At 42.7% G+C, this 25,171-nt stretch overlaps 1 protein-coding gene across 1 annotated transcript; it reads left to right on the top strand.

The window, feature by feature from the left end:
• On the top strand, nucleotides 1-25,171 carry LOC311618445 (transmembrane 4 L6 family member 4). Its single transcript, XM_084876008.1, has 5 exons — nucleotides 1-451; nucleotides 1,181-1,270; nucleotides 13,921-14,057; nucleotides 22,163-22,337; nucleotides 25,013-25,171. The coding sequence occupies exons 1-5, from the start codon at nucleotides 278-280 to the stop codon at nucleotides 25,028-25,030; spliced, it is 594 nt and encodes a 197-aa protein (XP_084732134.1). The 5' UTR covers nucleotides 1-277; the 3' UTR covers nucleotides 25,031-25,171.

Genomic DNA, 25,171 nt, shown 5'->3' with positions numbered 1-25,171 from the left:
GGGAGCACACACACACACACACACACACACACACACACACCCAGGACTCCTGGTCAGGGAGAAAGTATAAATAGCTATCCGCATCAAGGTTTGCTCCATTTGAGAAGTGGAAGCAACTACAGTCAGTACACAATTCCCAGGCTGACTGGCTTCTCAGCTCCAACATACGGATTGAACAGGGATATTGACTAGGACCCTTTGCTCATAACTTTGAAGAAACCCCGTGAAAGAGGCAGTGAGGGACGTTTCACCGGGTCCTGTGCCATCCTTCCCCAACATGTGCACCGGGAGTTGTGCCAAGTGCGTGGGGGGCACCCTCATCCCCCTCATTGTGTTGGGCATCCTGGCTAACATCCTTTTGTTTTTCCCTGGAGGAAAAGTGACAGACAACAACGAACACCTTTCTGAAGAGGTCTGGTTTTTCGGAGGAATATTAGGAAGCGGGTGCTTGGTGAGTATTAAAATCCCCCTGAAGGAGATTTTCTCCCCATTCTTCCAAAATTGGACACTTACTAACCAGGGAGATATTTAGTTGCTAACAAAAGCCTAAGCATTGCTTGATGAAAAGTCGGTGCCTTAATTGTTCCTTCTCCATTAGGGCCTGACAAGGACCTGTCTGCTGTATTTCTGGGCCATTTAAACTTGGTCTGGCTGTTCTCATGGGCCAATTAAGCTCCGGGAACCAAACTGAAGGTCTCAGAGTTCCTTAATTCAAACAAGAGAGGGTGGTATGGGGAGGAGGAGGTGAGGGTGGAAATACACTTTAGAGCAAATTGATTGACTGAACCACCAAGAGCAATAGGTGTCAGAGGATTCTTCTTCCACTCGTACATGAAGGCTTTCGAGCTTCTGCTTTAGAGAGAGATCCTTATCATGACAATCCAGGACACCTGTTTTTTTGTTTTGTTTTTTTTTTCTTTTCTTTTCCTAACCCACCATCTAAATGGAGACTGGGAATGTCAGAGCTTGCAATCTTGGTCCATTGAAACTGCAATTAAGTCAAATGGCATTAAAATATTTAATAACACTGATCCACCTCACCAGCCACGCTCTATCACTCCTGCCGTAACCTTCAGCCACCAAGGCCCACATCGTGACTGTGGCTCCTCACACGGCCAGGCAGGTGAGGGCCTTGCTTTCACATCCCAGACTCATGCTGAGGTGCTTCTCTTGCTGACAGATGATCTTCCCTGTGCTGGTGTTCCTGGGCTTAAAGAACAATGACTGCTGTGGGTGCTGTGGCAACGAGAGTTGTGGGAAGAGATTTGCGGTGAGTTACCAGGGGGGCAGACACCATAATTATTCCCAAGTACACTGTCCCCTCCTGCTGGACACCTCAAGGAGTGCAGAGGAGTAACTAGCCCCAAGCAGGACTCTGGGGACAGCTGGTGCAGGGATAAAGATGTAATTCTTCCTGTGGATGGAAAGTAACTATAACAATACATTTAAAATGCCACCTCTGATTTCATAAACAAGCAGAGTTGTCAGAGCTGGAGGGCTGCAGTGGAGCCATAGAAAGAACCAGGATGGGGAGGCAGAGATGGGGAGTGGCCCTCTCCTCCAGCCATGAGAGGCCTGAGACCCTAGACAAGTCATTTCCTTCTCTGGTCCATCTGTAAAGAGGGGTAGGAAAGATAACAAATGTAACCTCTTCTCTTCTATAGCTTCTAAATCCCCCATGCACACCACTGCCAGTTCACTATCTCAGTGCCCAGCTCTTCCCACTTCTCCCTGCATTTTCCCTCAGGACTTCTTCCTTCATGCAGCCATCCATATTTTCACAGACAGGTAGAGAGATTAGGCCTTTCTGTTCCTCTCAGGGTGGGAAGAATTCTGGGATGTAAGGTCACGTCCCATTTTCACAGATGGCCAAGTCACTGTCCTGCTCTCTGCCTCCCTTTGCTTACCTGTAAAATGAGGAAGTTGGAATTTCTAGATCAGAATTTCCCAATTTAGGACATGCTTTGCGGGTATTCAGATGTGCTATATTTTTCAATAGCATAGAAGGTTACCCCCTTTTCAATTCTCCTTCAATCCTTTGAGTCTATCATGAAAAAGAAAATCTTATTTTGATGGAACAAAGTTCTCACTATTCCTAACCCCTCATGATCTTCTTTTCTAAGAAAAGAACAAGCCCCCAGCTCCAGGATTGCCAGCAAATTAACAAAGAATGATATTGTGCTCTGTTTGCTAAAGATCCTAGCTTTTCATTCAGATGATGATATGAATGAATGAAAGAGAGGGTTGACTTAAAGAAAAGTATTAGGAGATCAATACATTGATGTGGCAAAGGTGACGGTAGAACTGGAACGAAGGTGGGGTGAAGAGGAAGGCCAGCTCCTGCTCCCATCTCCTGAGGTTCAGTTGTCCCCCTAAGACAAGGGTCTTCAAACTACGGCCCGTGGGCCACATGCGGCCCGCAGAGGAGTCTGATCCGGCCCGCCAGGTTTTTTGGGCAGTGAGCGCAGCCGAGGTGTTACAGTAGGAATTAGTAGTTCATATAGTCCGGCCCTCCAGCTCTCTGAGGGACCGTGATCTGGCCCCCACTTTAAAAAGTTTGAGGACCCCTGCCTAAGAGAACTGAGAGCCCAGTGATAAACTATACCTTAACGTCTTCAAGGGAAAGCTATCTGTTCTGAAATAAAATCATGTCATCATTGTTTCTCACCACATTTGCTCATTTATTGAATCAACCAATACTTACTGAGCACATATGAAGGGCTGAGGCTGGTGCACAGAACATAGCACAAGGATTTTCATGGGAGATGAAAGATCATTCAAAGAAAATGTTCTCACCTTCTTAATACCATCATGAGTCCCAAATAAGCATCAATTATTAAAATTACCTTTAAATCATCAATTATAGGAGACTTGATTTGGGGTGGTGAGCATTCAGGAAAATACTCAGATGAAATATTATAGAACTAGGGGCCAGTGCACAAAATTTCTGCACTCAGGAGCGGGGGGCGTGTCCCGAAGCCCAGCCTACATCCTCTTGCAGTCTGAAAACCCTCAAAGGATGTCTGACTGATGGAAATCTTTAGAGCTGCAGCAGAGGCAGGAGAGGCTCCTGCCACCACCACTGCACTTGCCAGCTGTGAGCCCAGCTTCTGGCTGAAAGGTGCTCCCTCTGTGGGAGCACATTGACCACTAGGGGGCAGCTCCTGCATTGAGCATCTGCCCCCTAGTGGTAGTGTGCATCATAGCAATCAGTTGTTCCACAGTTCAGTCAATTTGCATATTAGCCTTTTATTATATAGGATTACTAGAGGCCCAAAGCACGAAATTGATGCAAGATCCTTGGCTCTGGCTCCTGGCCACCACCACTGGGGCCAGGGACCTCAGCCAACTCTGCTGTGGCCCCCACCCACTGCAGCTTTGTCCAGAATGAAGGACGTCCAGAAGGCTATCTGATCTAATTAACATATTATTATTTTATTACTATAGATAAATGTGAAACCTATATAAGTTCATTAACCAATGTCACCCAATAAATTCAATAAAAATTTTAAAAAATAAAATCATCATTTACAAAACAATGTAAAAAAAACAAATTATTTGTTATAATTATTCTAGAGGCCCGGTGCATGCCAGTCAGATGGCCAGCAATCAGGGCCAATCCATGGGATGACCAGTGGGGTGATTGCCTCCCCACCCTCTGCTGGCACCTGCCTTGGCTGGCCTGGGGCCTGCAGCCTAGGGGAAGCTCCTGTGTTGAGCATCTTCCCCCTGGTGGTCAGTGTGTGTCATAGCAACTGGATGTTCTACTGTTAGGTCAATTTGCATATTAGGCTTTTATGGTATAGGATTATATTTTACATATATTATAGTATTTTAAGTAATTAAGATAGGATTAAATATATAACTCATTTTTTGCTTGAAATGTAATCCTGTTCTACTTGGGAGATTTTGAAGGAATACATGAAAGATGAGCATATGAAGAGAGAGAGAGAGAGAGAGAGAGAGAGAGAGAGAGAGAGAGGAGCTATTAAGGAAATTGGTGGCAAAAAAAAACAAGAAAAAAACACTCAAGGCTTAGAGTGCACCAGTTCATTCTCTGGTGTTGACTAGAGGTGAAGATTAGCTCAGCAAAACATGGTTTATTTATTTATGTATTTATTTATTTTGGGTTTATATGCAACCACAGCAAAAAGTGAAATAATATTCAAGTATTGTACAAAATTTGTTTTTAATTAGATTTAAGTGCATTCCAAGAGGAATGCTGAGAAAACATGGTTTTACGAGTCCAGTTGAGTCAATATGATCTTAGACATTTGCTCTGCCCAATTCTAGTTGTCCATCTGAGCTCCCTAAACTCTATCATCTTCATACCAGGTAGGGATCTGCCCTTGGTGTGAGATGAAAAATGCCACCTTCAAATGACTGTCCAGCTGTCCACAAGGCCAATGTCCATAGAAGAAACAGCCAAGCCAGTCTGTAAAACCAGCCACATATGCCATGGGCCAGGGGCCACTATCCTCCAAGTGGCCAGAAGAAGCATTTGTTTTTGTTTTTGTTTGTTTGTAATTCACTGCCAATTTTTTAAAAATTCAGTTCACTAAAGTATGTAGACACCTTACGTCTTTTTAAAAAAGTATGGTACTGCAGGGCCTGCATGTTGACACAGTGGCCTACACTGGGCAAGGCTGAGCCCTTTGGTAGAAGCCCCACCCCACCCCTAGGAGCCATTGCATCATGCCTTGCTCTGGAGCCAGGTTCCCTTTTGTTCTGAGAATCTGGACAAAGAGGTAACCATTCTATGCAAACATGTGTAAGGCAAAGAGAAAGAAGCTGTAGCATAATTTGATTGCTGCTCTAATGCTGAGAGATTTTATTTTCACTAAGGCTCACAACACCCCCTCCAGGTGTTAAGGAATGCTGTGCTCCTGTGGAATGTTGTTTTATGAATCCTACTGGGTAAAAAGCCCATGGGGCATAAACAGACTGGCCCAGGGCTAAGGCCTAAATCCTGACGCTATCCCCACAGCTTTGCTCTCTATCCTTTCCTGGCCCCTCTCTCTTCTCTTTTGCTATGTTTCTGGAGTAATCCCCAGAAGTAAGCTGCATCATTCTTTTTTCCTTTGGGAAGTAAAACCAGGAATAAGAGTTGGCAGTAGATGCAGGATGTGGAGACTAAGGAACTGGAAAAAATCATGAGATCACCTAAGTGATAGTTTCCAGGTGAAAATGGAGGTAAGCTCTCCTCTGAGGCTCAGCCAATGGAAGCCCAGCTCCAGGAGTCACCTTCTCAAATAAACTGGACTAATGAGAGTTGAGGGCAGAGAGGAGGGTGACTTTCAAGGTGGGCTTTAAAAACCGTCCTGAGTGTTTTCAGGTCTCAACCTTTTCCTCCCATCCTAGAGGCTCTCTTGCCTTCTAATTTTTTAAATAAATTCATCTCTCATGATCCAATGAGATAGCTAATTAACTCAATCAACTCATTCATGTTAGGTATGTGCTTTAATAAGAGTCTATTGAAGCTCTTGGCCTTGAAAAGAGCATCTTTAATAATGGGAATGAAGATTGATGAAGGAGATATATTAGAAGCAAGCACATTCAGCAACTTTCTTACGTAAATAAAAGCCCCACCACCACCACCACCACCCCACCCCCAGCCATGGGCAGGGTCCAATGGCTGAAAGACCTGTGTTTGGAGAGGAAGGCTTTGGTCAGGACCTAGAGGAGCATATTCATTATGGAGCCAGCACTTCTTCCCATGCCTGGCTCACCAGTGCCCCCTAGGGACACCTCCTGAGTGAGCATGACTGGAGGGAGCATTTCAGCTAGTTTGAGGGGGATTTAAGAAGACAGTTCTTTTCCAATAATAATCTTGAAAAAAAAAAATACACTATGGAACCCTCTTTCTTCTCTAAATGTTTTTTATGCTGTAAAATGGATCATGGCACTTGCTACCTTTCATACGGACATGGTACAGTTTAGAGGAAGATGATGTAAATATTAGTGTGCAAAGAAGGGGAGAGTAACACTATATGCCTGTGGTACTGAGGACACAGATGCCTTTGATAAATGCTTGTTGGATAAATGGACACTCAGGGGGAATTTCAGGTGATTTCCAAACTTTCATGCTCAATTCTCACAAAACTCTTTTAGTTAGGCGTTAAATATCTCATTTCATAAATAAGGAATCTGAGACGCGTGGCATTAACTTTCTCTCTGCAACATCCCACCCCACTGTCTTCTCCCTTTCCTGGCATGGCCATGGCATAAAATACAGGACATTAATGTTTTCAGGGGGGAAAACTTTCATGTAATCTATATATATCTCAGAATAATTGCTAATTATTGTACCATGCCCACCAGACATGCTTCTCCAGCATGTTGTCACTACCCAAGTTTCTAAACATCATCTTCCCAAAAGCACGCACTTTTCCTCCTTCTCCAGCCACCAGAGCCTCTTCCCTCTGGTTCAGCACACATAAATACACGCCTAACCAAGAACCCACCACAGATGGGGGACAGAGTGGGGTCTGATCCTGAGTGGTCTGCCTCCAGAGCCCAACAGAGATGGAGGTCTTAGAGCTGACAAGTGGTGAATTAGAAGGCATTTGATGAGAAAGCATATTTAAGTCCATTTCAAGTTTACAGCAGATGCATAAACACATTTTTATCAATGTGAACAGGATAGGTGTGTTGAACAACCATAAGAGAGTGAGCTGGTTTACTTTTATTTTTTTGCCCAGAGTTATGCTCTCTGCATTTGTGGAAAATAAGAGTGTGTGAGGATATGTTAATAGAAATATTACAATATATTGCCAAGACTGGTTTGGCTCAATGGATAGAGCGTCGGCTTGGGGACTGAAGGGTCCCGGGTTTGATTCCAGTCAAGGGCATGTACCTTGGTTGCGGGCATATCCCCAGTAGGGGGTGTGCAACAGGCAGCTGATCGATGACTCTCTCTCATCGATGTTTGTAACTATCTCTCTTCCTTCTTCTCTGTACAAAATCAATAAAATATATATATATTTAAAAGAAATATTACAATATAATAATAAAATTCATCAAATATTTGCTAATGACATGGAAAATTATCCAAAATTTGGAAATAGGCAAAAGAAATTTCTTGGAATCCTATCATTAAAAGTACTGGGCATTACCCAGTAGCCCATTTGGGATTATCTGATTTTTCTAGAGTATGTACCTTTTATGTCCCGTTCACTATTGATTAGATGACCTTACATATTATGGTCTCCCTCAGGCAGGTACTTATTATTGGACCTATTTTACAGAATGGAAATGGAGGCCTCAGAAAGATTAACTTGCCAAGGTCATGAGGGAGTAACTAGGATTCACATCCTGACTGGTCTGCCTGACATTCATGCCCATGACCACTACAGTGTAGTGTCCCTCTTTAGTATTTAATCATTTAGATGGGTAAAATCATTTCCATAGTACAAACACTACAAAGGAGGCCTCCCATTCCTGGTTCCAAACTCTGGTTTCCCCTCCATTCCTCAAACCCCATAGATTACCACTGCTGTCAATTATTGTGTCTTCTTCCAGAGATATTCCAGGCTTGCTGCCTGTTTATTTAAAAGATAATTAAAGTATCTGTTCCTAACATATCCACCTTGATCTTTTCTTAAGGCTTTATTGTTAAGAGTATTCAAATGTCCCTCTCTTTCCCTGCAATGTCCCCTTCCACCCAGTTTCTGCCCCACTCCAGACCCTTACCATCCTATTGTCTGTGTCCATAGGTAATGCATATATGCATTTAAGTTCTTTGGTTAATCTCTTCCCATTGAGATTAACCAAGTTCTTTCTTCTGAGATTCATCAGTCTGTTCCGTGTTTCCATTCCTCTGGTTCTATTTTATTCATCAGTTCTTTTTATTATTATTAGATTTCTTGTTAATTTATTTTGATTTTTAGATTTAATTGTTGATATGTATTTATTGCCATTTTATTGTTTATACTAGTATTTTTAAGCCTGTCTTCATCCTTTTCTCTTTCTCTTCTTCTCCTTCTTCTCCTTCTCCATTTCCTCCTCCTCCTCTTCCTCCTCATACTCCTCCTTCTCCTTTTTTTTCCTGACATCTGCATTTTATGTAATCCTTCTTTGGTGATGATGAACTCCTTTAGCTTTTCCTTTTCTGTGAATGATAGCTTTGCTGGGTAGAGTAATCTTGGTTTTAGGTCCTTGCTATTCATCACTTTGAATATTTCTTGCTATTCCCTTCTGACCTGTAAAGGTTCTATTGAGAAATCAGCTGACATATGGGTGCTCCCTTGTGGGTAACTAACTGTTCTTCTCTTGCTGTTTTAAGATTCCATCTTTGTCTTTAACTTATGGCATTTTAATTATGAAGTGTTTTGGTGTGGGCCTCTTTGGGTCCATCTTGTTTGATACTTCTGTGCTTCTTGGACTTGTAAGTCTGTATATTTCACCCAGTAAGGGAAGTTTCTGTCATTATTTCTTCAAATGGGTTTTCAATATCTTGCTCTCTCTCTTCTCCTCCTGGCACCCCAGGATGTGAATCTTGGTTCACTTGAAATTGTCCCAGAGTTTCCTTACACTAGCTCCATATTTTTGTGTCATTTTTCCCTTTTGCTCTTCTGATTGGGTATTTTCTGATTCCTCATATTTCATATTGCTGATTGGATTCTCAGCATTCTCTACTATACTGTTATTTCCTATAAATTATTCCTTTTTTCAGTTAGTATATCCTTCATTTCTAATTGGTCCTTTTTCATAACTTTGATGTTCTCACAGATTTCACTAAGTCCTTGAAATTCTCACTAAGTCCTTGAAATTCTCACTAAGTACCATAAGCATCCTTATAACCATTTTTTTGAACTCCATATTTAGTAGTTTGCTTGTTTCCATTTAATTTATTTTTCTAGAGATTGCTTCTGTTCTCTCATTCTGTTCTTTTCCTTTGTCTCTGCATTTTGACTGCTCCTGTTTGTTTCTATGTATAAAGTAGATCTACTATGTCTCCTTGAATTGATAGTGTGACCTTATGTGTAGGGCCCAGTGGCTCAGCCTCCCCAGTCACCTGAGCTAGGCATTCTAGGTGTGCCTTGTGCACTGTCTTATTGTAGTTGAGCCTTGATTCCTTTTGGCATCACTGGAAGAGATTGACCCCCAAGCCAATTGGCTGTGAGGACCAGCTGTGACCACAGTGGAAGAGATACTATGCAGGAGACACCCCTATACATCAGGACTGGCTTCACTGGGGCTTTGGTGCTCACTGAGTCTGTCCCTTGACTGTGTTGCTTATGGATGTGTTGAATTGTAATCTGGCATGGTCTGAAGCTGTCCATCGGACACACTGGCTCTGAAGCCCCTCTGGAAAGGAAAAGCTAGCCACTGCCTATGCCCTGACTGGGGTCACCCTTCAGAAGCTTCAGAGCAACCTGCAGATGGCTGCTACTTGTATTGGACTTGAAGTTTCCAGGAGAGGCCAAGCTGTAAAGCAAGGCAGGCTGCTGCTAATGTCAGACCTGGGGCCTCTTATTGAGAGGTATGGGGCACATTGATGCCAGTTGCTACTTGTTCGAGTGATTTTTATAAAGATCGGAAGCCTGAGCCAGGACAGGCCATTCGTATAGAAAAATAGCTGCTAACAGCTTAGGTAGGGCTGCAAATTGGGCAGGGCAGGGTCTCAGTGAATCACCAGGGCAGAGCAAACAGTATGAGCCAGGTTGATGTGGACTCAGATATGGCGCCTGCCAGTCAGCTCTATTATGGGGAGGTCTCAGCACAAGAACAATGACTGCTGAGGGCACCCCTCTCTGGGAGAAAACCGCCCCCAAGTTCTTGCTTTGATGTCAGACAGTTCAGTTCCTCCCCATATGTTTCTGTCTCCTCCTCCTTCCCCTTTTCCCCCAACCCACTGCCCCAGCACTGGAGCTCAGAGGAGTGGGGCCATGTAAGTTCATGCACTGGTCCTTTAAGAGGAACTGCCTGGGTTTCTAGCCACTTCTGTGTCACTCAGCCATAATCCCTGTTGGCTTTTATAGCCTGAAGTTATGGAGACTTCTCTTCCCAGCTTTGGAACCCTGGTTTGAGGGTTTGGTGTGGGGCTGGGACTCATTGCTTCTCATGGGAGACCTCCACATCCTAGACATCCCTCCTAATTAAAAAAATACCACAATGTGAGTGTTGAACCAGCCAATTTCTCCCTCTGCCCCTCCTACCATTCTCAATGTGCTTTCTTTTATACTTCTGTAGCTGTAGGACTTCCATTCAGCCAGATTTCATGTAATTTGGAATGGTGGTTGTTTTGTGTTCTAGTTGTAATTTTGATGTGCTTGTGGGAGGCTACAAGTACCAGCATTTACCTAAGGCACTATCTTGGTTCTCTCCTTCAACTTGATCTTAATAATTTTTCTTTTAACATAAAAAATTTTGTATATTGAAACCCATGAAAAATTAGTTATTCCATACTGATTTTAAGACTGGCTCTATCTCTGAGTAATGAATTTGGCAATTTTTAAAGACTTCTAAACTTATAATTACTGCAAAATAATAAAGTGTACCTTGCTTCATGTGTTTCCTCTGGAAACATTATGAAAAGTCAGTTTGGGGTGGCTGTTTTAAAGTAAGAAATTTAAACTGGAATATAAAACCAGAACATACCACCTGTAGTTTAATGAAGTTATAACTCAATGCTTTATTTTCTTTAGATACTTTTATAAAAAAAAATAAATCATTATTGATTCAATTGAGAGTCACTGTTCCTCTCCTCTATTACATTCCATTCACTCCTGAGAGTAATCATAATCATTGTTGCTATGAGACCATCCATACCTGAACAGAATATTTATAAAACTTCTTTTAAGCCAGGAAGCAAGATCTCAAGTGCTCCAAATGATGATCATTTTGCAGGTTCTTTTATGCATTTGGAATTAAGACAAGACCATAAGGAAGATTGCATGAAGGTAGAAAAAGCAAGGCAGAGAAATCTCCATGATTAAGTTTCAGGCTAGTTAATAAGATTAGATGCTCCCTTGAGGATGGTTCCACTGACAAGTGTCTGAAAAAGGGTATTTCCAAGGTGTGTTAACCTAGATGTACATGAAGATGGGTGGGGCTTGGTTCAGGGAAAGATAAAGCTTTTATAGGCCAGGGATGCAGGACTATCCACTATCACCTGTCCAGTTAGCAATTTATGATAAAATCACCCTGTGATGTTACTTTCAGTTAGCTTTGTTAGTGCCCCCTTTTCATCCACGTCATAATATCAGTGCAGATCATAGCCATGAATTTATTTAACTTTTACTACAAAAAAAAATCTACTTTCAAATGTTCTAAATTATGTTGTCCAATACAATGTGGCTATTGGGCATAGGAAATGCGGCTAATCTAAATTGAGATGTACTGTAAGTATGAAATATACTACAGATGTCAAAGAATTAATGCAAAAAGAAGCATGTAAAATATACTATTTGTAATTTTTATATTCATTATATTTTGAAATTATAAAAGTTTAGATATGTTGAGTTAAAGAAAATATTTTAATAACTATGTTTGGTGTTAGATGGGTACAAGATTTATTGGGGTGGTCACTTAATAAGCTATATAAAGGTATAATCACTATGTTGTATACCAGAAACTATTATAATAGTGTACATTAGCTGTAAATAAAAATTATTTTTAAGGGGAAAAAACTCTTATACTTGGCACTGCCCCTTCATATCACCAAAGGAATAGAAGTGATCATTTTCCAACATTATTGATATTTCCACGCTACTCTCTTCTTGCTGTTTAGAATGGACATTGTATCTCTGGGCCTAATATTTTCCATCTGTAAAAAACAGTTTGCCTGACTGAGCTCTAGGACTTTTTTTATTCCTTTCATACTGTATAATTTTTTACTTTACATTTAAAAAAAAATAAAACTGCTAGTGCAATCAACTTTTTACAAAGTAATCTTTGTCATATAAAACTGGTAAGTTAACTAGAATTGTTGTGTTTGTTTAACCCAAAGAAAACTTTCAGGGGGCAGAAGGAGGAAAGTGATACAAAGTATAAAATATGCTTATTTAAGATATAAAATGTCCAAATATTTTAAAGTCTGCTACCAAATAGAAGAGAGATTGGACTCAATCTTTCTAACCTCAAGGGATCTAACTGTGACCAATGAGAATTTTTAGACTTCTACTCTCTCTTATAAGCAAAAACCTGCCTGGTGCATAAGACCACAGAGTGACTTAGTCTCTGTGAAATTATTAAACCAGAAAACTTTTTAAATCATTTTAAATTGTAATATTCTTTGATTCTATAATAGACTGGTCTTCCATATTAGCCCTGTAAAGGAGATTCTATACTTAAGATTGAAAACCTTGGTTCAAGAGTATTCTATATAATAAAGAGGTGATATCCAAATTGACCATCATACCCTTTCAAGATGGCTTCTTATGACCAGGCTGGCAGGGAGATTAGTGAGGGATGACCAAATGACTAAACAGCAGGCTGCATGGAGAAACCAGGCCAGCAGGGGGCAGTAAGAGGTGACCAGGCCAGTGGGGGGGGGGTACAGTTAGGGGTGACCAGGCCAGCATGGGGGGCAGTTGGGGACAATTAAGCTGGCTAGAGGAGCATTGAAGGGCAACTAGGCTGATGAGAGGGAACAGTTGGAGGCAACCAGACCAGTGGGGAAGGCAAGTTAAGGGCAACCAGGCCAGCGGGGGGCGGGCAGTTAGGGGCAATCAGGCCGGGGGGGGGGGGGGGGGGGCAGGCTGTTAGGGGTAACCAGGCAGGCTGGCAGATAGCGATTAGGAGCCAGTGGTCCAGGATTGTGAAAGGGATGTCAGACATCCCCCAAGGGGTCCCGGATTGGAGACGGTGCAGGCTGGGCTGAGGGGAACCCCCCACCCCATGCACAAATTTCATACACTGGCCTCTATTCCTATATAATCAAAGGCTAATATGCAAGTAGATCAAATGGCAGAACAATTGAACAATCTGCCATTACGCAGTCCCACCCAGTGCTCACACCTGCTGCTGACACCAGCCTTGTTCTCACCTGCTGCTGGTGCCTAGCACTGGCCCTGATCAGGGCTTCTCCACTTCTCCCTGCTCCTGAGGGGCAATGAAGGCCAGCAACTGCCTCTCATACCCACTGCCAGTGATGACCCCACTCCCATCTGCTGCAGGCACCAGCCCTGCTCACACTTGCAGCCAGTGCCAGAGCTGCTGCTCACACCCACTGCTGATGCCCAGCACCAGTCCTGATCACTCTGTGCCATCAGTGGGTAGCCCCAATGAGCAGCAGCAGCCAGCCCCAGCTGCCTGGGGGCTTCTTCACCTCCCCTGTTCCTGAGGGACGATCAGGACAGCAGTGGAATGACTGGTTGCTATGAAGCACACTGACCACCAGGGGTCAGATGCTCTATGCAGGAGTTTCCCCCAGCCTACAGGTCCCAGGCCAGCCAAGGTGGGTGCCAGTGGGGGCCCCCTGATCACCCTGCCAGTTGTCCTCGCTGGTCACCCCAGAGCGGGAGGCAACTGACTGTGATGGCAGAAGGTGTGACCAGCTGGCGAGAGCATGGTGGTGGTGGTGAGGGTGCTGGCTGGCCTGCCAAGTCAGGTGCCAGTGCCTTCCTCTCTTCCCCTCCCCCCATCGCCCTGCTGGTCATCCACCAATCTGCCCTAATTGCTAGCCAGGCTTAGGGACCCTATTGGTGCTTGAATTTCATGCACAGGGCCTCAAGTCAACTCATAAATATCACTTCAAAAATTGGTGAATAGGTGAAAAATATATGCGCATGAAGCAAAGAAGGGGACATGAGACACCTAAATCATTCTAGGAGACCTGAGAGGCCTCATCTCCTGGAAGACTGGCTTTTACCTATAATTTTCCTATAGCTACCACACTCAACAACAGGCTGCTTAGGTGTGTTGAGAGCAATCTCTGGACCAACTTAAGAACCTGGCTGTCTCTTTATCTTTCAGATGTTCTCCTCCACAATATTTGCTGTGATTGGATTCTTGGGTGCTGGATACTCATTTGTCATCTCAGCTATCTCCATCAACAAGGGTCCTAAATGTCTCATGGAAAATAGCACATGGGGCTATCCCTTCCACGGCGGGTAAGGTACACCCTGCAAGGGGCACAGTCAGATAAATGGCCAAAGGGGAGACTGCACATGCACCTCCTGTCATCTTAATTTACAAGTCTCACGCATGCTGCTCTGAGAGGCAGAGCTGAAGTGTGTACTGGAGTGAAGCTGCCAAGATCTCAGCTCTAACTGCTGCTTTGACAGAGACCAGGAGAAATAATGAAAGAGGGCACCTCAGCTGGCCTGAGGGAAGGAGATTTGTGGTGTCTCCACTGACATTCAAAGTTTATTAGCAGATACACGAGACAACTAATAATATTAATAAACAGAGAGAACTGGCTTCCATTGTAAATATAACAATGGAAAACAAGGATAATTACTCATTAACAGGTTCACAGGCTTTCAGTAATATCCCAAATGGTCTATAATTGAACAGATTTTAAAGGTGCAAATTTACAGCTACTGACATTGGAACACATTATAGATTCTTCATGAGTGTTAATGTTAACAGAAATCTTTAAAATAGCATTTCATATTTTCATTATGCTTTGTTAAATGTTTCCTTTTTGTGATAGCCAGTTTTGCTCAGCAGACTGAATGGTCTCGGGTTTGATTCCTGTCAAGGGCATGTACATATCTCTATTGCAAGCTCAATCCTGGGGCACATGTGGGAGGTAACCAATTGATGCATCTCTCTCACATTGATGTTCCTCTCTGTCTGTCTCTCCCCATCCCTTCCACTGTCCCTAAAAATCAATGGGGAAAAAAATATCCTCTGGTGAGGATTGACAATAAGAAAAACAAACAAACAAACAAAAAAACTTTCTTCTTGCCCTGGCAAGAAGTTAGGATATTGGAAGGGTCTTGGGTTCAGTTCCAAATTAAGGTCACATACTTGGGTTGTGGGTTCCAGCCCCCACCCTAGTTGGGTTTTATGGGGAGGTAGCCAATTGATATGTATCTCTCACACCAATGTTTCTCTTCCCCTCCTCCCTTCCTTCCACTCTCTGTAAAAAAATAAATGGGGAAAAATATCCTCAAGTGAGGATTAACAAAAAAACCCACAACATTCTTTTTCTGTGTTTTTTTAAACAAATTTATAATTTAATACCCATAACAACCCCAAAAGGTAATTTACTTCCTGCCAAGACAGACTTAAGAAATTTGACTTGCTCTAAGTCAGACCACCATGTGGAGGCAGAGGCACAGCTCAAATTCACATCTTCTGACTTCCAAGCTTAGTCTCCTTATATTACACACTAGAGGCCTGGTGCATGGATTCATGCACCAGCGGGGTCCCTCAGCCTGGCCTGTACCCTCTCATAATCTGGGATCTGAGAAGCGGCAGTTCCCAGCTTACCCCTGCTTCCTAATTGTGCAAAATTCCATTGTTAGAAATGTTGCCGTGTTTTCTTTGTATTGTTTTTAATGTTAAGAATAAAGATATCCTATTTTCCCTTAAATCTCTTAAAATATTATAAAACAATGCATGTTCACTAATAAAAAGGTTGAGAGTTTAGGCCAGAATTCTTAGCTACTTGAATTTTATTTTCCTTCCCCAATAATTTGTTAGAGGCTTGCACTGTTCTCTGCTCTCTATGACATTCCCAAACCCAAAAGTGAAGTGGCAGGTGGCCAAGGAGGAGCCCAAGGCCAGGCCGGGCACCACACCACTCCTGCTCATTCCAGACCCACTGCTCCTGCCACCACTGCTGCTTGGTAGCACTGCTGCCGAGGTGGGAGAGGCTTGTGCTGTTGCAACTCTGCTTGTCAGCTGTGAGCCCAGCATCTGGCGCCCATCGGTGAGCTGAACAGCACTTCTGCTGTGGGACTGCACTGACCACCAGGGTCAGCTCCTCCTGCATTAAGTGACTGCCTCCCTGGTGGTCAGTGCATGTCAGTCAACCAGTTCAGTCACTTAGGCTTTTAAATATATACAATAGACTAGAGGCTTGGTGCATGAAATTCGTGTGTGTAGGGGGGAGGGGGAGAGGCTCAGTGCATGTAATTAGTGCATAGAGGGGGGTTGTCCTTCAACCCAGCATGCACTGTCTCCAATCTGGGACCCCTCGATGGAATCCTGGTGGAATCAGGGCTAAAACGGGCAGTTGGACATCCCTCTCACAAACCAGGACTCCTGGCTCCCAACTGCTCACCTGTCTATCTTTCTGATTGACCCTAACCACTTCTGCCTGCCAGCCTGATCGATGCCTAACTGCTCCCCTGCCAGCCTGTTTGCCCCCAACTTCCCTCCTCTGTGGGCCTGATCACCCCTAACTGCCCTCCCCTGCAGGGTTGATCACCACAAATGCCCTCCTTTACAGTCCTGGTCCCTCCCAACTGCCCTCTCCTGCTGCCTATCCTGTGATGGCCATCTTGTGTCCACATGGGGGCAAGATCTTTGACCACATGGGGGCAGCAATCTTGTATGTTGGAGTGATGGTCAATCTGCATACTGTACTACTTTTTTATTAGATAAGATTCTCTCCCTCCACACTACACTGTCCAATATGGTAGCCAGTAGCCACATGTAGCTATTTAAATTTAGATTCATGTAAATTAAATAGAGTTAAAAACTCCTCAATCACATTAGTCATCTTTCAAGCACTCAGTGGCTACACATGGCTGGTAGTGACTGTTTTGAATATCACAGACACAAGGCAGTTCCACCGTCACAGCCAGACTGCCAGACAGTGCTGCCTCCACAAGGGCTGGGACCATTTCTGCCCTGTTCACCACTGCAGCCCCTCCGCCCAGCACAGTGACCGACTCACCCAGAGGGTCAGGAAAGATGGTTGTTAGGTTCTCCTGCACATGGAAGATGAGTTCATTACTAGAAAACCTATAGGGCACTGGTTTATTAACTCAAACCCTTTTATTAATTTACAGTGAAAAGTTCAGAACTCAGAGCAGCCTTCAGGCAGCGGAGGTGGCAGTACTGGTTCTGTTATGAGTCTGACCTGAGGCAAGTGAGTTCACAAGTTTCACATAAAATATCCCCACCTTTCTCCGTAGCTAAATGGGAATATGCAGCCTCTATAACATCCTCATATCACAGGCACGGATCCCCAAATTTACTGTGAAAAGCCCTCTCATCTCACAGAGGACTGCTGGGGTCCTTAGCCATTCAGCTGTCTTGCCTGAGCATAGCATTCAGATTTCAGAAGGCTGAGCCATCCCCTAAGGTTCTTCCCCTGATGGCTCCCTCTCTCCCACATGGGGTGTGGCTGAGAACAACAGATTGTCTTCTTCCAAGGACCCTTTTCTTGTTGTTTCTAACAACAGCATCAGCACAGCACTAAACAGGTTTTTCTATTTATTGTGTTATGTGAATGATACTATCCTTGATGAAATTTAAAATGATTTAGAGGAAATCTATGTCTAAAACTAAGAGGGGAAAAGGGCCCTAACTGGTTTGGCTCAGTGGATAGAGCATTGGCCTGTGGACTGAAAGGTCCCAGGTTCGATTCTGGTCAAGGGCATGTACCTTGCTTGCGGGCACAACCCCAGTAGGAGGTGTGCAGGAGGCAACTGAATTGGTGTCTCTCTCATCGATGTTTCTGTCTCTCTATCTCCCTCCCTTCCTCTCTGTAAAAAACCAATAACAAATATTTTTTTTTTATAAAAAGAGGGAAAAAGGAAACACAACAGACTCAAAGTCATACTCCCAGGCAGTACATTGGTCTCAGATGTCACACATGAAGGGCCAAACACATCCCCTGGCACACTCATGCCCTGCTTGTGAAGCGATGGTCCCATACCCAGTTCTCATGAACTCACTTTAGAGAGTAGAAAAGTCCTTTTTAAAAAGTTTTGCTACAGGTAACTATGTCTTTGTTGATTCTGTGATTTAACTCAATTTTCTCAGGCACTGAGTTGAAAACACAGGCATTCACATGAAGATACCAAGATTTATCATGATATGAGTAAATATTGATTAACATACCACTAGAGACATATGTATGTATTTTATCCATCATATTCAAATAGCCTCAGGGGATATACTTTCTTAAATAGAGGGATGTGTTAAGAGCATTGGCTTTGAAGTCAGACAGACCTCAGATCAAATCCAGGCACTTCCATTTCTAGCCTCAACTTTTTAATCCGCAGTGGGTGTATGTTCATTCATTCGGTGACTATTTCCTGAAGGCAACTCTATGGCAGGTCTTGTTCCAGGAGATCAGCATGTCCTGTTAGGATTGGGGAGGCGATGTAAAGCAGCTGGCCCTGGGCCCGGAACACAGGCAGGGCACAGTAAGTACAAGCTGCTGTTACTTATGGAAACTCCCTGTGCTGGAACTGGGGACAGACACAGGGGACATGGTCCCTGTCCTTGTGAGTGTACAATCCAAAAAGAAGACAGACAAATGCCTAGACGATGACACAGAATGCTGGGAAGCACAGAAGGGGACCAAAACCAGGCAGAGTAGCCAGTGAGACAGTGGGGTTACCCTGCCCTTCTTCAGCTGCAAGAAGTGAGTTGCATGAACTCCATGATGCTCCAGTGATCAATGTTGATGGATTACTGCTGCTCCATGGGAATGCCCTTCCCAAGAGCAGGATGCTGTAAAACTCCAGCTCAGTACGCTGGGTGCACACTGCCTCAGCTCCCCTTGCTTCACAGAGTGTGGAAACATGATTAGTCCCCAGGTCCAAGGAATATGAAGTTGGAGAGTTGGGCACAGCAATCATTACCGGCATCTCTGAGAGTCTCGGAACCTGAGAGTTTGGGGCAGTGGTTGGCAAACTCATTAGTCAACAGAGCCAAATATCAATAGTACAATGATTGAAATTTCTTTTGAGAGCCAAATTTTTTAGACTTAAACTTCTAATGCCACTTCTTCCAAAAAGACTCGCCCAGGCCGTGGTATTTTGTGGAAGAGCCACACTCAAGGGGCCAAAGAGCCGCAGTTTGCCAATCACAGGTTTGGGGGATAGGAGAAGGGCCTGGACAGGCATGTGTGATGGTTTGTGAATGGGACTGAAACGATTGCTCCAGGCACCAAACTCAATCCTTGCTTCCAAGTTCCCCAGTGAGCTGATCTTACCACCAGGAGGTGCTAAAGGCATAACTACCTGTAGAAAAACTTTCAAAAAAGGACTTTTCCACTCCCTAAAGTGAGTGCATGAGAGCTGGGTCCGGGACCATCACTTCAAAAGCAGGGCGTTAGTGTGCCCACTGCACACACCTTCAGAAGAGGGAAGAACTCGGGACTTTATCTCAGGGTCTTCTCTTTACCAAATGTGCCTGGAAAATACTGTCTCCCTGTAACTGCCTATCATCATCAAGTTTAAAAACTGTAAGGAGGGATAAGACTACATGGAGAAATGCAGAACAGAAAGATGAGTGTTTAAAAAATAGTAAGTACTGAAAAGAGGTCTTACACAACAATACATACGGTATATTATCTCAGTGACTTCTCACAACTGAGAGGTTGGTTTTAGCCTCTTTTATAGAGGAAGAAACTGGTCTTGCTGCTGGGTAAGGGATAAGTAACTTGGATGAGGAATACACACTAGTAAGAGGAATGCTTGTATTCAAACACAAGTCCATTGAAATCCAAAATACCAGACTCTTCCCTTTAGATCAGACAGCTCAGATTAAGTGAAATAATAATACTAGCATTTATTGAGACATACCATATGCCTGACACTGTCCTAAGCACTCCACTAGTATTAACTCATTTAATCACAATAATTCTGTGATCTCATAAATAGTGAGCAGCTAGAACATGTGCTTTTATGGAAAAGTCCATCAATGTTATGAACAATGTTTATCTTTAAAGCAAGAGGAAATGCCCTTTCCTTTGTTCTTTTGACTGTTAAATGAAAAGGTATCTTCTGTCATTGCAAACATTTTTAAAATTTTTACACAGTATCTATACTAATAAAAGGGTAATATGATAATTAGTCTGGGAGACCTTCCAGACAAAGCCATAGTGGCAGGGCTAAGGCAGGGGCAATTAGGAGCTATCGGGCCAGGAGGTGAGGGCAGTTGGAGGTGAGCAATCTGGTGGTGGGGGGGGGGGGCAGTTGGGGGATAGCAGGTCAGCAGGCAGAGTGGTTAGGGTGATCAGGCAAGCAGGCAGGTAAGCAGTTAGGAGCCAGGTTTTCTGGATTGTGAGAGGAATCCCATTTTGGAGAGGGTGCAGGTCAGGCTGAAGGATGCCCCCTCCCCCCCCACACACAAAATGAGAGCTGGGTCTGGGACCATCGCTTCACAATCAGGGCGTTAGTGTGCCTACTGCACACACCTTCAGAAGAGGGAAGAACTCAGGACTTTATCTCAGGGTCTTCACTTTATCTCAGGGTCTTCTCTTTACCAAATGTGCCTGGAAAATACTGTCCACACGAATTTTGTGCACTAGGCCACTAGTGTATTAAATAAGTGTGCACTGATTACTAAAAGATTCATCATGTCAAAAAGGTCTAAAACCATCCGAGACTGGTTTGGCTCAGTGGATAGAGCGTCGGCCTGCAGACTGAAGGGTCCCGAGTTCAATTCCAGTCAAGGGCATGTATCTTGGTTGTGAGCACATCCCCAGTAGGGGGTGTGCAAGAGGCAGCTGATCAATGACTCTCTCTCATCGATGTTTCTGACTCTCTATCTTTCTCCCTTCCTCTCTGTACAAAATCAATAAAATATATTTAAAAAAAACACACATATTAAGGCAGATTATTTAGTGCTTTTAGTTAATTAAATCTTTTTGCAAGTGTAATTCCCACATGTTGACAAAAATATACTTGAGTCAAATTTACAATTTGGTTAGAATTAGACCTTTAAAAAAGTCAAGCTCTCCCCTTTAACTATGTGACATAATTATACTTTACATGGCTTCAGACAGCCACTTAGACATGGCAGAATTGTGGCTGAATTATGTCAAATGTCCAAGTGGTCCCAAATCACAGTAGGTAGGAACAAGCCCAGTGGTGAGATTCTGTTCCTGGAGTGTCTTCATTTTCCTGGCTCCCCGATCGATACTGAATTTACCCATCCTCTCTGTCAGCTCATAAAAGTCACTCTGTCACTTAGCTCTGTGACCTAAGGGAACTCACTTAACCTCTGTGCCTCAATGCCTTTATTTGTGAAATAGAATAAAAAAAAAAAAGCCTACGGCTTCTATAAGAAATAAAATAGTTATGGGTAGCTCAGTTGTTGATCATTGACCTACAAACCAGGAGGTCACGGTTCATAACCCGGTCAGGGTACATGCGTGTTCTGGGCTCGATCCCCAGTGTGGGCTGGGCAGGAGGTAACTGATCAATGATTCTCTCTCATCATTAATGTTTCCTTCTCTCTCTCCCTTTCCTTTCATCTCTGAAATCAATAAAAAAATATTTTTAAATAATTTAAAAAGAAATAAAATAGTTAATACTTTAAAATGTTTGGAATAAGGTCTAACACTTAGTATCCTATCTAATAAAAGAGTAATATGCAAATTGATTGTCACTCCAACTCCCATATGGCCAAAAATGGCTGCCCCCATGTGGACACAAAATGGCTGTCACAAGATGGCCAGAAGGGAGGGACCAGGCCTGAAAGGGAGGGCAGTTCGGGGTGACCAGGTCTGTAGGGGAGGACAGTTAGGCATCGATCATGCTGGCAGAGGAGTGGTTAGGGGATGATCAGGCTAGCAGGCAGAAGTGGTTAGGGGCAATCAGGCAGGCAGGCAGGCAAGCAGTCCTGGATTGTGAGAGGGATCGGGACTAAATGGGCAGATCCCCTCAAGGGATCCCAAATTGGAGAGAGTGCAAGCTGGGCTGAGGGACACACACACACACACACACACACACACACACACACGCACGAATTTCATGCACCAAGCCTCTAGTATAGTCTATAGAAATATTAGATATTGTTGTTAAAAAGTATTGGTATTGACGCAAAACTCTGGGTGTGGAGAGGGCATGCATGGGAGTGGGGTGGGGAGGGCGCAATGGTAATATATGTACACATATAATACCTTAATAAAAAATGAAAAGAAAAACAAGTATTGGTATTATGGGATATTTTTCTTATGGCACTTATATTTTTGGATGAAAGTATTTCAAAAGAAAAATTATTAGTGTGACTTTCTAGTCTAGGTATTGTCTACATTTTACAGTTGTTTCCTTTCTTTCCCATGCCCTGACAGGGATTACCTCAATGACGAAGCCCTATGGAGCAAGTGCAAGGAGCCCGAAAATGTGGTGCCCTGGAATCTGACCCTCTTCTCCATCCTGCTCATCATAGCAGTGTTCCAGATGCTTCTTTGCACCATCCAGGTGGTTAATGGCCTCCTGGGGACCCTGTGTGGAGACTGCTGCGGGGTAAGTTGAGGTCTTTGTCTTTACTCCTCAGGATGGGAAGCCAAGGCTAGCCTCCAGCACTAGTGGAATGACACAGTGAAGAGGGCTGCAGCTATAGAAAGCCACAGCCAGGCTGGACTGTCTGGCAGCCCCCTCTGTCAACCCAGGGAACAGTGACATTGTGTTAGTGGAACCCAGAAACTCTGTTCTCTGTGCATGTTAACATTTCCAGGCTCAAGTTGATGCAAATTTTTAGCTTCACACTCATTTGACCATAATCCTGGAGACAAAGGCCTGGATGTGCACATTCACATGTGCAGTGACGTCATGTGAAAGTCCCCGGGAAGTGGGCATGTGTCACCATAGCGCATCACAGTCTGGCCTGAAATGTTCTTCCCATTTCCTAACTAGAGCTACAGAGAGGGTTAAAGTTGCGAAGTAGTATGCAGAACACACTTCAAGATATTTTATTTTCCCTGTAAAAGAACAGAACATGCCAGTTAAAAACAAACAACTATATTTTGATGATATATCTTATATAAAAGAGAGAAATATTTTTAAAGAGGGGGGAAAGGAAAAGTACAAAGGGTTTAGTCTCAAAATTGATTATAAGTTATCAGCAAGGATATAAAAATAAAAATAAACCTATGGGAAGTAAGTCAGTGCATTTGTTTCAACTAATGACTAAAGCAGATCAGACAAAGTTATTTAAATACTCAGATTTGTGTAGGGGAAGTGGAGGTGGGGAAGGTGGGGAGGGAATAAACAACTTGTTCCTTTAATTGGAAATAGTGTAAATAAGGTAAATAAATGTCTATCTACTTAACATAATATTGTAAAAATAATTCCCTAATTTTAAATGATTCAAATAATTTTCTTTAAATATTTAGCAAGCATTATATGTCTATAAGTCAAAAATTGTGTGTGTGTGTGTGTGTGTGTGTGTGTGTGTGTGTGTGTGTCACATACAGCTATATAGAGAGTATTTCCTTGGGAAGGCTGCATTCTGCCCTTGTCTTCTGTTCACCCAATTCCCCCAGTTCTCCACCTAGGGAATGTTACCTAATTTCTCATATATCCTCCCAGAGTTTCTTTTTTATTGTTTTTATTTCCCATAGCTTAAAAAGATTTTATCAAAATGTATTACTAATGTTTATGATATAGTGTTATTTAAAAAGAGCAAAATGCAAAGTAGATGTATACAGGATATAAAATTATGTAAATAAGAAAAAATACGTTAAATAAAAAAGACCTAAAGGAAATTCAAGTAAAGTGTTAAATAATAGTTGTTTGTGGATAAGAAGGCTTTCATTTTTGTCCTTCTTCCTACTTTATGTTATTCAATATGAAGCAATTAGTCATTTTAAAATATAAAAGAGTAAACAAAAAGTCCTAGAAATCGCCGAAACCAGTTTGGCTCAGTGGTAGAGCGTCGGTCTGCGGACTGAAAGGTCCCAGGTTCGATTCCGGTCAAGGGCATGTACCTTGGTTGCGGGCACATCCCCGGTGGGCGGTGTGCAAGAGGCAGCTGGTCGATGTTTCTGGCTCTCTATCTCTCTCCCTTCCTCTCTGTAAAAAATCAATAAAATATATATTTTTTTAAAAGTTCCAGAAATCTACTGTAAAATGTATGTATTTTAAGTAAATTTTACTGGTTACTGATTTTTTTTCTATAAATTTTCAATTGTGTTGCATTTTTTTTTTTTTTTTTTTTTTTGTCAATACACACAATTGGAGAGAAAAATACCAGTTAGGTCATCAAAATTATTTTCATGCTAGCAGTGAGAATATTGAGCACTTGAATTTTGTGATTCCTCCTAAATGAATTCTTACTTTCTGAATCAGCCATTTTATTTCAAACACCAATATTATTTATTTTCCTGCTTTCACACTTCATACTTAGGTAGAAAATTTTTATTGCAAGATTTATTGAAATTACAACTGCTCTTTTAATAAAATATAGTAGTTTACTAAATTTGAGTGTTATCTATAAATATAACAACATACCTGTAAATGTCTGTACATTAGTTCTTTTCAGTGAGTGTCATTTACTCAGATACCATGTTTTTGAAATTTTAATAAATAAACCATTGATAGGCAAAAGGAAGTAGATGGTGAATTGAATCCTGCTGAACACAATCTCTGAATTCAGTCTCCCTGGGTTCAAATGCTGCCTCCTCTGCTTAGCCATGGCTAGGCATCACTTGAGCTCTCTGTGCTTCTTGTAGAAATTATTTTAATAATAAATTATGCAAAATAGCCGAAACCGGTTTGGCTCAGTGGATACTGAGTCGGCCTGCAGACTGAAGGGTCCCGGGTTTGATTCCGGTCAAGGGCATGTACCTTGGTTGCGGGCACATCCCCATAGGGGGTGTGCAAGAGGCAGCTGATTGATGATTCTCTCTCATCCATGTTTCTAATTCTCTATCCCTCTTTCTTCCTCTCTGTGAAAAATAAATAAAATATATTTTTTTAAATTATGCAAAATAAAATGAAGCTTTAACTCCTATAACCTAAACACAGTCAAGAGATTAAATAAAACTCTGAAACAAAGTCAGAATAGAATATAAAATATCCAATAAGTAACCAGTGAGGGACAGGAGTAATCAGAGAAGAGAGGTGACAGAGAATGGAGGTAAGGGGAAGAAGTAAGGCAAAAAATTATGTCATATTAATTAACTTTTTCTACCTTCTAGGGAGATGGACCAGTTTAAACCTCTGTGATGACTTTTTGTAACTCGATGACATGTGGGAAGACATTCAACGTAATCTCTTTTTGGGGTTGTCAGTTTCCATCATATCTTAGCTTGGAGTTTTATGTTAACTTCAAATAAAAAAACAGAATGCCTACATAA

This window comes from Pipistrellus hanaki, assembly GCF_964339955.1.
Source record: "Pipistrellus hanaki genome assembly, chromosome: 2".
Taxonomy (NCBI): Eukaryota; Metazoa; Chordata; class Mammalia; order Chiroptera; family Vespertilionidae; genus Pipistrellus; species Pipistrellus hanaki.
The sequence above is the reverse complement of the archived record's forward strand: the minus strand, read 5'-3'. Positions and strand labels throughout refer to the sequence as shown.

Coding starts and splice junctions, on each gene's coding strand:
- LOC311618445 (XM_084876008.1), top strand. CDS start 278: ATGTGCACCGGGAGTTGTGCCAAGTGCGTGGGGGGCACCCTCATCCCC. Junction 452..1,180: donor TATTAGGAAGCGGGTGCTTG/GTGAGTATTAAA, acceptor TCTTGCTGACAG/ATGATCTTCCCTGTGCTGGT. Junction 14,058..22,162: donor GGCTATCCCTTCCACGGCGG/GTAAGGTACACC, acceptor ATGCCCTGACAG/GGATTACCTCAATGACGAAG.